The sequence below is a fragment of the Microcebus murinus genome, chromosome 6 (genome assembly GCF_040939455.1).
Source record: "Microcebus murinus isolate Inina chromosome 6, M.murinus_Inina_mat1.0, whole genome shotgun sequence".
In the NCBI taxonomy this organism is placed as follows: Eukaryota; Metazoa; Chordata; class Mammalia; order Primates; family Cheirogaleidae; genus Microcebus; species Microcebus murinus.
In genome coordinates, this window is record NC_134109.1 from 93132546 (window position 1) to 93145419 (window position 12874).

Consider the following 12874-nt stretch of genomic DNA (forward strand, 5'->3'; position numbering starts at 1 on the left):
CTCCAAAATAAATATCAAATTGTGCCAATTCTGGATCCTGTCTCACTGGCTAGGACTTCCAGGGCAATGACAGCAATTAGTAATCTCCTATTTAGCTGGGGCCCATTTAGACAGTCTAATCAAAAGGGATTGGGCTAGAAGAGTACTAGCAATAAAGGATTTACCCTCTGGCTCCCTGCTTCCTAGGATAGGGTACTTACTATGCCCCACCTAGTCTTACCCTTCCCTTCATGTCCCCTACCTCATTCACTCAGAAGACAAAAGCTTATCCTACTCAATTTGAAATTAGAAGTAGACAGAAGACCAGACAGAAGGCTGCCAATCATTAGTGATTAATTGGTGATTAATAACCATGCTTGATTCAAATTCTCATTATAATGGATTTTATTATCATGGGATTTTACTCATTATTTTGCTGTCTTCCACTATTGCTATTAAAACATCTACTTTCAGTGTAATTGTGTCTTTGTAGGTTATCAATCTTTTTTCTCTTGGGCTGCTTTAAAGATCTCTTTTTTCTTTGGTGTTCTGGCTTTTATGATAACTCTAGGAATAGATTTAAATTTATCCTTGTGATATATTGTGCTTCTTGAATTTGTGCATTTGTTTCTTTCCTAAATTCTGGAAAATTCTAAGCAATTAAGTTTTGCAATCAATTTGCCAAAAATTGCAATCAATTTTTCGTATCTATCCTTCTTGGAATATGATTTTTTTATATGTCACATCTTTTCAGTCTAACTTCTATATTATTTAACATCCTTTCATATTTCCCACGTCCTTATTCTCTGTTCATTCTGGATAATTTTCTCAGATATTTTATGGTTTACTAATTATCTGTGTCTAATTTGCCATTCTATCTATCCACCGAGTATTTTAATTCCAAGAAATATATATTTAATATCTAAAATTTGAATTTGATTGTCACTTCTGCTTGGTCATTCCTGACAGTCTTTTGTTGCTCATTGTTGTGATTCTACTATCTCTTATTTCTTTAAGTATTTTCTAAATAGCACTTCTATATTTCACAACTGATAAAATTTTAATATCTGAGCTTCTTGGAGATGTAAATATTTATTTCTTCTGATTTCTCAGTCATGGTGATCTGGTTCGTTTATGTCTGGTGATTTTTGATGGTGAACTCACATTTTCTTGACCTTAATCTGGGAATCTGGTAAGCTTAATTGTGGATTTTTTTTTCTCGGAAGAGGATTTGTATTTGATTCTGCTTGGAGCCTGGGGGCACTACCAATCTGAAACTATTAATGTTTTTAGCCTCTTTCAATTTCTAGCTTAGTACAAAGGTCTCAGTTTCAGCTCCTCCATATTGCTGCTGATGCGAGCCTTGTTTTCTGAACACAGCTCTGTGGGCATTTTCTCAGCTTAATCGTTTTATTCTTAATTGCCTACTCCCAGAATCGATTTTGTTGATGTAGGGGGCAGAGATCTGGAGGGGGAATATGTCAAGAAGATACATGGAAATTTCTCTTCTTTCAGGTTAAGCAATGCATTAATTAGGGTTTTTTTTTTTTTTTTTTTTAAGAGTGGGGTTGTTGTGCAATGGGAAAGTACCCAGGTCATCTAGCTCACAATTCTGTTGGAGCAGAAATCCCTTTTGGCTTCTTTTTAAAAAATACTTTATTTTTAAGAATAGTTTTAGACTTACAGAAAAATTGGGAGTGTGGTAGAGAGAATTCCCATATACCTTGCACCCAGTTCCCCCTATTATTAACGCCTTATATTAGTATGGTTAATTTGTTACAATTAATAGATCATTACTGATATGTTATTATTAACTAAAGTCCTCGGTGTATTCAGATTTCTTTATTTTTTCCCTAATGTCTTTCTCTGTTCCAGGGTTTGGTCCAGGATACCACTTTACATTAAGTTGTCATGTCTCCTTAGGCTCCTCTTGGTTGTGACAGTTTCTCAGACTTTCCTTATTTTGAATGATCTTGACAATTTTGAGGAGGACTGGTCAGATATTTTGTAGGATGATCCTCTAGTGGAATTTTTTATTGTGGTAAAATATACATAACATAAAATGTATCATCTTAATCATTTTTTTTTTTTTTGAGACAGAGTCTCGCTTTGTTGTCCAGGCTAGAGTGAGTGCCGTGGCGTCAGCCTAGCTCACAGCAACCTCAAACTCCTGGGCTCAAGCGATCCTCCTGCCTCAGCCTCCCGAGTAGCTGGGACTACAGGCATGCACCACCATGCCCGGCTAATTTTTTATATATATATCAGTTGGCCAATTAATTTGTTTCTATTTATAGTAGAGACGGGGTCTTGCTCTTGCTCAGGCTGGTTTTGAACTCCTGACCTTGAGCAATCTGCCCGCCTCGGCCTCCCAAGAGCTAGGATTACAGGCGTGAGCCACAGCGCCCGGCCCATTAATCATTTTTAAGTATACAATTTGGTGACATTAAATACATCCACAAGGTTGTCCAATGATCACCATTATCCATTTCTAGAACTTGTTTTTCCTCCCAACAGAAACTCTGTACTCATTAAAAAATAACTTCCCATTTCCCTTTATCCCCAGCCCCTGGTAACCTCTATTCTATTTTCTGCCTCTATGAATTAGCCAATTCTAGGTACCTCACATAAGTGTAATCATACAATATTTGTCCTAAATCTAGATGTTTTCCTTAGCATAATGTTTTCAAGGTTCATTCATGTTGTAGATGTGCCAGAATTTTATTCCTTTTTAAGGTTGAATGCTATTGTATTGTCCATTATATGTTTATACCAAATTTTGTTTATCGATTTTATTAGTTCTGGGAGTGTTTTACTTATTCTTTTGGATTTTCTCCATAGATACTCATGTCATCTATGAACAAATATGGCTTATTTTTCCCTTCTCTGTCTGTATACTTTTATTTCCTTTTCTTGTCTTATTGCACTAGCTAGGACTTCAGATATGATGTTAAATGAGAATGATGAGAAAGGACATCCTTGTGTTCTTCCTTTTGTTTTGTTTTTATTTCTTTTTTTAATTTCAGCATATTACAAGGGTACAAATGCCCAGGTTACATATATTGCCCTTACCAAACCCAAGTCAGAGCTTCAAGCATGTCCATCCCCCAGATGGTCCACACTGTACCCATTAGGTGTGAATCCACCTATCCTCTCCTCCCCCTCACACACTTATGTTGTTCCTAATTGTAGGAGGAAAGCATCCAGTTTCTCACCATTAAATATCATGTTAGCTGTAGGTTTTTTGTAGGTGTTCATTATCAATTTAAGGACATTCCCCTCTATTCCTAGTTTTCTGAGAGTTTGTACCATCATGGGTGTTGGATTTTGTCAAAAGCTTTTGCTGCATCAATTTATATAATCCAGAAATGATATCATGTTACTACTGAGAAGAAAAAAATGTATATGATCAAATGATTTTTTTCTTCTTTATCTTCCTAATGTGCTGAATTACATTGATTGATTTTAATAATGAACCATCCTTACATACCAGCAATAAATCTCAGTTGGTCATGTTGCAAATTCTTTTACGCATTGTTGGATTCATATTTGCTAAAATTTTGTTAAGAATTTTTTCATCTATGTTCATGGGCGATAACAGTCTGTAATTTTATCTTCTTATGTCTTTAACTGCCTTTAGTAGTAGGGAAATGCTGCACTGATAAAATAAGTTAGGAAGTGTTCCATCTGTTTCTATTTTCTAGAGGATATTGTGTAGAATTGGTATCATTTCTCCCTTAAATGTTTGGTAGAATTCACCAGAGAAAGCATCTAGGTCTGGTGCTTTCTTTGTTGGAAGGTTACTGACTCAATATCCTTGCCTATTCAGATTATCTATTTCTCCTTGCATGAATTTTGGTAGTTGGTATCTTTCAACTACCAAAGGAATTGGTCCATTTCATCTAATTTATTAAATCTGTGGATATAGAGTTCATAATATTCCTTTATTATCTTTTCAATGTTCATGGGATAATTAATGATGATTTCTATTCCATTTCTAATGTTGGTATTATATTGTTTATATTTTAAATTTTCCGTATATGATGTTTTGACATCTTAAAAAAGCTTTCCTGGTTAGGAAGAAACTACCTCTCCTGGGGCAAGCCAGTTCTTTTTCATAGCAAAAAGGATCAGCCAGTTAGCATGCCTTAGATATGCAAAGTAAACAATCCATCGTCATACCTCTTGTGTCTGGCCCATAGACCCCAGGAAGCAATATTCTTCAGTCTTAATCATGCCAGAGCCAGGTACCAAGCAAGTAGGGACAGCCCCTATACTTGAAGGCCCTCTGAAATTATTCAAACTAGCCAATCCTAATTTATTTACTCTGCCTTGCCTTGCTTTTACTGTGGAAACTCTAATAAAGTGTCTAGTCTAGTTTTTCCTCTTGCTCCTGTTTTCTGCCTCCTGACCTCCCTGAGGCTTCCCAATGTACTGCTTTGTGATGCGGCATGACTCTTGTTTCTAAGACCTATGAAGATAATAAACTTTATTTTCCTGACCTCTCCTGCATCTCCTCTCATAGCCACACCTGACTCTCCATCACATAAAGGAACATAGAACAGCTAATTTGGGTCTTCCCTGTTTTTTTCCTTGGTTAGCATAGCTAGAGCTTTATTGATTTTTTATGGATCTTTTAAAAACACCAGATTTTGGCTTCTGTGATTTTTCTCTATTGCTTTCCTGTTTTCAATTCCATTGATTTGTGTTCTAATATTTATCATTTCTTTTCTTTTGTTTTCTTAAAGCTTAAATTTTTTTCTTTCTCTAGTTGCTGAAGGTGGAAATTTAGATTGTTGATTTTAGATTTTTCTTCTTTTCCAATACATGCATTTAATGCTAAGCACTCTAAGCACTGCTTTGATTGCATCCCACAAATTTTGGTAAGTTGTATTTTAATGTTCATTTGGTTGAAACTGTTTTTTAATTTCTCTAGATACTTATTTGACCTATGTCTTGGTTAGAAGTATGGATTTAACCTCTGAATATTTTGTGACTTTCCAATTGTTTCTCTATTATTGGCTTCTAGTTTAATTGCATTGTGGCCTAGGACCGTAGTTTGCATGATTTCTGTTATAGGTTGAATTGTGTTCGCCTCCAAAATATGTTGAAGTCTTAACCCCCCAGTCCCTGTGAATGCGGGCTTTGCAGATGTAATAAAGCTAGGATGAAGTCATTAAGGTAGTCCTCATCCAGCATGACCAAGGTCTTTCTGAAAAGAGGAAGTGCCGTGTAAAGACAGAAACACAAAGGGAGAACACTATAACGTTACAGAGGCAGACAGAGGTTGCAGTGAGGTAGCTGCAAGCCCAGGAATGTCAGGAGTGACAGATACCACCAGAAGCTAGGGAGAGGCAAGGAAAGATTCTCCCCTACAGATTTCCAAGAGAACATGGTCCCACTGACACCAAGATTTTGGACTTCTAGCCTCTAGAACTGCGAGACAATAAATTTCTGTTGTTCTAAGCCACTCAATTTGTCATACTTTGTTATAGCTGCTCTAAGCTAATATAATTTCTATTCTTTTACATTTAAAGTGTGTTTTGTGACCCAGAGTGTGGTCTGTCTGGTGAATGTTCCTTGTGATCTTGAGACAAATGTGTATTCTGCTATTGTGGAATGGAGTAGCCTATAAATGTCAATCAGATTAAGTTAATTGATAGTGCTGTTCAGGCCAATTGTATTCTTACTGGTTTTCTGCCTGCTTGACCTATCAATTAGTAAAGGAGTAGTGTTGAAGTCTCCAAGTGTAATAATAGATTTTTCTATTTCTCTTCACATTCCTCTCAGTTTTTGCCTCATGCATTTTGATACTCTATTATTTGGTGCATATACCCTAAGATTGTATAATGCTCTTCTTTTTGTCCCTGATAATTTTCCTTATTCTGAAGTCATCTTTGTTTGCAGTTAATATAGATACTCCAGCTTCCTTATGATGAATGCTAGTATTGTGTTCATTTCTCTATCCATTGATGTTTTAAATAATTTTTATAATTTTAAAGTAACAGCTTGAGTGATGTACTTCACATACATATACTAGTCATTGGCTTTTTGTATATTCACAGAGTTGTGCCACCATCAACACAATAACACAATCATTTTTAGAACATTTTTGATTACGCCCACCCCTCTACCCCCAGCCAAATCTCTGCAACCCCTTAGGCAATCCTCTATCATCTGCCAGATCAAGGCAGCCACTAATCTGCTTGCCTACTCTGGAAATTTCACATAATATGTGGTAATATTGAAATGGAATCATCTAGTATGCGGTCTTTTGTGATTGAAATTAGATAACATGTGGTCTTTTGTGAATGATTTCCTTCACTTAGAGTGATATTTTCAAGGTTCATCCATATTGTAGTATACATCAGTATTTCATTCCTTCTTATTGCTGAATAATATTCCATTGTATGAATATACCACTTTTTATTCATCCACTAATAAGTTTGTGACCATTTGGGTTATTTTCAGTTTTTGGCTATTATGAATAATGCTGCTATAAACATTCATGTATAACTTTTTGTGTGGGTATGTTTTCATTTCTCTTGAGTGTACACCTAGGAGTGGGTAACTCTTATGTGTAAACTTTTGAGGATGTGTTAGACTGTTTTCCACAGTGGATGCACAATTTTTACATTCCCAGCAACAGTGTATAAGGATTCAAATTTCTCCACATCCTCCCCTACACTTGTTATTGTCCATCCTTTTAATTTTAGCCATTCTAGTGGGTGTCAAGTACTATCTCATTTTGGTTTTAATTTTCTTTCCTGAGGACTAATGATACTGAGCATCTTTTCATGTGCTTTTGGCTATTTGTATATCTTCTCTGAGAAATTCCTATTCAAGACTCTCCTCCCCCTCCTTTTCTTTAGAGGCAGGGTTTGCCTCTGTCACTCAGGCTTAAGTGCAGTGGTGTGATTATATCTTACTGTAATCTCGAACTACTGAGATCAAGTGCTTCTCCTGTCTCAGCCTCTTGAATAGCTAGGACTACAGGTGTATGCCACCTGGCTAATTTTCAAAATTTTTGTAGAGATTGGGTCTTGCTACATTGCCCAGACTGGTCTCAAACTCCTGGCCTCAAGTGATCCTCCCACTTTGGCTTCCCAAAGTGCTGGGATTACAGGCCTAAGGCACTGCACCTAGCCTTTTTGCACATTTTTTACTTGGGTTATCTTAAAGAATTTAAGAATATATAAAGAATTTAAGAAATATAAAGAATTTTAATAGTTCTTTATATAGTCTAGACACAAGTCACATCAGATACATAATTTGCAAAAATTTCCTTTCCTGTGGTTTGTCTTTTTCCTTTATTTATGGCATCTTTTGAAACAAAAAGTTTAAATTTTGCTAATGTTTGGTTTATCTATTTTTCTTTTGTTGCTTATGTTTTTGGTGTCATATCCAAGACTCTATTACCTAATTCAAGACCATTAAGAATTTTATTAATAGCCCTTGAGTCTAGGTCTTTGGTCCATTTTGAGTTAATTTTTGTATATGGTGTGAGGTAAGGGTCCAACTGCATTCTTTTGCATGTGAATATTCAGTTGAAGACTATTCTTTTTCCATTGACTGGTCTTGACACATTTGCTGAAGATCTGTTGACCATATGTGAAGGTTTATTTCTGGACTGTCAATTTTATTCCAAAACAACTGGAGGGTGTCAGGATGGCCAAGTGATCTTAGGTGCCAGATCCCAAACAATTGCAATTATTGACTACTTAAGTACTCCGTTCCAGGTATGAATTCATTTACTCCTCACAGAACTGTGAAGTGGGCACTATTCTTAGTCTTATTTGATCAATGAAGTAGTAGAGATATACACAGTGATTTGCCCAATGCCATATATCTCAGTTAAGTGGAAGAGCCAGGGTAAAACTTTAGGCTGACTGATTTGAGAGGGCCTGAGCTCTTAACCATGCATGTTGTAAATAAAAGCTAGAAATCAGAACTTTAGAATTCCACCGAAGAGCTCGTTTTAAGCAAAAAGGGTGGGAGTCCAAATGGCCACTAATGGTTGGAAAAGCACAACAGGGCAGTGGGCTCCACGAGCTTGCTTTCTATGGAGTGGCAGAAACGAACCTGCCTTCTTTAGTTGAAATCCCTCCACCCTCAAGTTGAAAACTGGCACCGGCTCTAAGTCAAAGGATGGCTTCTTGGGTTCCTAAGGCAGTGCGGACTCCAGCGAGCGGCGGAGGATGCCACCGTTCAGCCCGTAGGCCCAACGTAGCTCCCTGCCCACAGCCGGGGAGTGGGAAGCAGTTGGCGCTCTCGCGGGAGGCTTCCTGGGATGTGGAAACTCTCGCGGGAAGACGCGCCGTTGCCTCGGTAACCGTGTGGCGATTGGGAAAGATGGCTGGGCGAAACCGTGGTCTGAGGGTCAGTCAGTTCAACTCCAGACTCCTGGGTAGCGACTGGGTTCCAGGAGACTGAGGACGCCAAACCTCCTTTAACTTCAAGTCTAAAAGTCTCTGCCTCTTTTACAGAAACGCAGCGTCCCAGGGACTCCGCTCCCGCCACGCGTTCAGAAGTCCGTTACACCTCGACCGGACCTCCTAGCCAAGGAGGAAGAATATAAGTAAGGAATTCAGCGGTTGAGCGTTTCCTTCTTTCTTTCATCTAAATGAGGCTGCTTATAAGTACTTTCCCTAGAGCCTGGCTGGATATTCGGGGCACTCACTGTCCAGCATTCCTTTCCCATCATCCCCCCCATCTGCCCTGTATCTTTTCTCTTTCACTGGAGTAGCGCGCCCGAGTCAAACTTTAGCCCAAGCAAACATGTTCGTCAACAAATTGATACTGTTGGGAATGATTTGGGTAGCTGGAATAGTTAAGGTTCTAGTTTAGCTTAATTTCTAGTTGCGTTTAATTGCAGTTTCGTTGGAGTTTACGTTATGCGAATTTCCTTTATGTTTGGTTTCTAGATTGAAAGCTTGTTTCTCAGTGCAACCGAATTATGGTTCGCAACCTCATTTGGTGGCAGTGAGAATTTCTCTTCTTCGTGTGTTCTCATTGTAATTAAAACGATCATCACAACAGGTGCTTTTGTTCTTAGCCCATTTCACTCCTTATTCCCCAGTTACCACACAGCAGCCAAAATAATCTTTTATTTTGATTATGTCATTCCTTTGCTTAAAACTCTACAGTAGTTTTCTGTTGTACTTCAAAAGCTCTGACACATCTGCTTCCTGCCTACTCGTTTATTTGATCTTGTGCCCTCTCCGTTTTGCTCAAAACTCTCCAGCCTCAGTGGCCTTTTAGTTGCTAAAACTTTTTCCTTCTCGTTCCTTGAGGGCAATCACACATGTCTTCTATCTATAATGCCAATTGGTCTTCCTTAACCATGCTAAGTAGGCTCCCCTGTTGTTCTTTTTCATTCTTACTGAGTTTTCTTTTTAATTGGCATAATTTGTTGCAATGCATTTATTTGTGAGTTCACTTTTTGGCTCTCTCCTCTACAAAGGCAGAGACCACGTTTGCCATCGTATATACACCTTACAAAAAAGTATATTTTAACACTTCTTTTCTTTTTAATATAAAGTAACTAATTCGAAGTTGGAAAACAGTCTGGCAGTTAATCAGAGGGTTAAACATAGGGTTACCATATGATCTATATTTAAAATTAAAGCATATTTAAAATTAAAACTGAAGTGGGCTGTTTTAGATCAAGTACACAAACCAATTTATCACAGCAAATAAGAAGGTAATAATCCTCTTCTCTGATCAAATTATCCCAGTTCAAAAGTGTACTTACTCAGCTTACTCTGTTGTCCATACATAGCTCTGTATCAGCTGTGACTGAACCAAACCGATTATCCTCATTACTATTAACCCAAGTGCTATTAAATACCTGAATTGCTTAGGTTAATTTGTTTAATTATTTGACAGTATATTTTGTGCCTGGCTCTGGTGTGTTGTTGTCTTGTCAAAACTGCAAGGGGGTTTTGATCTAGGTCTAGTTGCTCAATGAACAAAGATCCAATTATTGAGACAAGGAGGATTGCCAAGGATGAAAGGAATTTTTAATATGAGAGAAGCTGCTTCAAAATTGTCTCTCAGACTAAGGGAGTTCGTGGGCTTTTAAAGGAGGGGCCACGTGCCTTGGGGCAGGTCCTGTGTATTGGAGGTAGGTTGTAGGGGATGGTGAGTCATCAGGAAGTCTACCCTGGGGCCTTCAGAATCTCAGCCTTCGTCTTGCAGAAAATCCACTATTTCTGGGAAACAACTCAAAAGGTCAGATAGTTAAGGGAGAGGATTATAAATTGGGATCATTGACATTTGTTTAGTGGCCTCCCCACATCCCTTACAGTTGGGGATATAGTCCTGCTTAAAGTGAGATACCTACAATAACTATTCTATTCTAGCAGGAGTTGTTTTATGGTAATGGTAGCCAATTGTTACTTGTTCTGTTATCTGTACCCTGAGGTGTGCAAATCTGAGACTTACGAATAGAGTAACTCCTTGGCTCTACTTAAATCTGGTAGAGCACTCTGTGCCTTGCAGAAGAGTAAAATGTCTGGCCATCCTTATAAGCAAGATTATGAGTTTATAATTGAGTATGGTATCAATTTTACCACCTGTTGTTTTAGTATTAAACATATCAGGTTATCTATTCAATAGATAGAACACAGTACTTCCCAGGGACCTCAATCCAGAATCTTCTGCAATTCAGCTCCTGTCAGAGAGTTGGAGGAAATAATTACTATTTGAGAGGGTAGACTAAGGAAGATGCTGATCACTCAAGTTGTTTTCCAAGCTTTAGGCCTGTATTATAAAACCAGAGAGCTAAACTATAAAATTATATCATAAATGGTAGGGGAAGCCTCCCCATAAAACCCAATTACATTGGATTTATAGATTAATTAGCAAATAACTAACATCTTTATGCTATTGAATCTTAGCTTCCACAAATATGCTACATCTCCATTTATACAGCTTTTTTTTTTTTGGTCTTTTTATCACTTCACTACATAAAAGTTTTACATATATAATTTTTTTAAACATGTGGAATAGTTTTTGTTGCTATAATGAGTGGCTTTTTTTGATTATATTTTCTAATTGGTTGTATGTGGGAACATTATTGATTTTTACATGTTGTTGCTACACATCTATATTTATATAGACATTATTGCTGCCCAACCAGGTTGTATTGCCTACTGCGCAGAGAAGAGCCAATACACTGAGACAGTGGGGTTGCAATGGAGAAAGGGCTTAATTCACAGAGCTCTAAGCAGGGAGATGGGAGGAATTCTTCAAATCCACCTCCCTGAAAATTTGGTAGAAAGGGTTTTTAAAGACAGTTTGGTGGGCAGAAGGCTAGGCAATTGAGTTTGCTAATTGGTTAGGTTTGGGCAGAACCATGGGGGTGTAGAAATTGTCATCTTTGTTGAGTCGGTTCTTGGGTGGGGGGGTCACACTACCAGTTTAATTTAGTTCCTTAGTATGGGCCATTAATCTGGGTAGGTCATCCTTTCCACCAGAATGCAGGGCCAGGAAGATATCTCAGAGACTAGCATTAGGTTTTATAAGAGTGATGTTATCAATGGGTAAGGTTAAGAATATTTATCACCATCAGCTATGTGATTCCTGAGTGGGAATACAGGAAAGCAAACAAAGGGTCAGTGGCTGGTCATTATTATTATTTTTAGCTATGCCTGTGCCTTTGTAAAGTTTAGGCCTTTACCACAGTTCTCACCTCACACCCCTTTATTAATTTGTAAAGGGCTGTTTCAATATGGATCTTCAGCCCTGATGAACTTTTATTCTTTCTGTAGAGTCCTTTGGATTTTTGATGAAGGCAGTCATATGCAAATTCTGATAGTTGTGTCCCTTTATAATTCTTGTGCATTGTCTTTTTTTCTCTGGTGCAGTATGGAATAGAAAAAGTGATGGTGAGCTTTCTTATCTTGATTATAATTTTGAGGAGCCAGTTTTTAATAATTTATCACTACATTTGAGGTTTGCTCTAAGGTTTTGGTGTATTTTTATTTATCAGGTTTAAAGTTCTCCTTAATTCCTTATTTGAATGAATGTTAAGTCTATCAAAGTCCCCGTCAGGTTTTAGTCTGAAATGTCGTTTCTTAGTGTGCTCATGGCCGGAGAAGACCAGACACACCAAAGCAAGGCAAGCATGAAAATGAGGTTTATTGAGGAGCCAAAGGTAGGATTATAGGGCAAGAGCAAGATATAGGTTTAGAGAGCATGATACATATGCCACAGATGTTGACTGGACTCATTGTCTCAGCAAAGGGAGAGCAAAAGGAAGGGTGCAAAAAAAGGGACTTGGTTATGGTCTGCATCTTGTTTTATAGTGCTTAGATTCGGACCTCACTGATGGCTAAGACATCACCATGGAAGCACTTTGATTGGACAGTTGGGAGTTGCAGTACTATGCATGCGGTTGTTCTAGGTCAATTTCTGGACTCTATGGTACCTGTGCTGCTTGGCCTGTGGGCTAGAGAGTCCTTGGCATTCTTTTGCAGCTGGCATGCTAAGTTATGATTGGTTGACTCATAGGGTAGTCCCTCCTCCACCAGGTATGGCAGTTACAGGGGAGAGGGTTAGGGTGGGTCAGGACCAAATGAGGGCCTGGGGCCTACCTGCATCCTTCTTCCCAAGTGGGGCAATTACACTAAGGCAACAGCACCCACTTTTGTCCTTAGGAGACCCGTGTCGACGGAAAAAAGCCAAACTCTGTAAAATAATTTTAAAGAGATTTATTCTGAGCCAAATTTGAGGACCATGACCCGGAGCCACTGCCAAGAGGCCTTGGGCAAGTGGACTCGCTGTGGCTGGGTTACAGTTCAGTTTTATACATTTTCAGAGAGACAGGGATTACAGGCAAAGTCACAAATCAATACATGAGAGGCATACATTGGTTTGGCCCAAAAAGGTGGGA

General features: G+C 38.2%; 1 protein-coding gene across 1 annotated transcript in view; it reads left to right on the plus strand.

Annotated features, from left to right (window-relative positions):
- Nucleotides 1-8304: 8304 nt before the first annotated feature.
- Nucleotides 8305-12874, plus strand: part of TEX9 (testis expressed 9) — a 44918-nt gene continuing 40348 nt past the window's right edge. The window contains exons 1-2 of the mRNA XM_012783065.2: nt 8305-8355; nt 8463-8554. Of these exons, the coding sequence (XP_012638519.1) occupies nt 8329-8355; nt 8463-8554 (119 nt within the window). The 5' untranslated portion in view covers nt 8305-8328. The remainder of the gene's footprint in view (nt 8356-8462; nt 8555-12874) is intronic.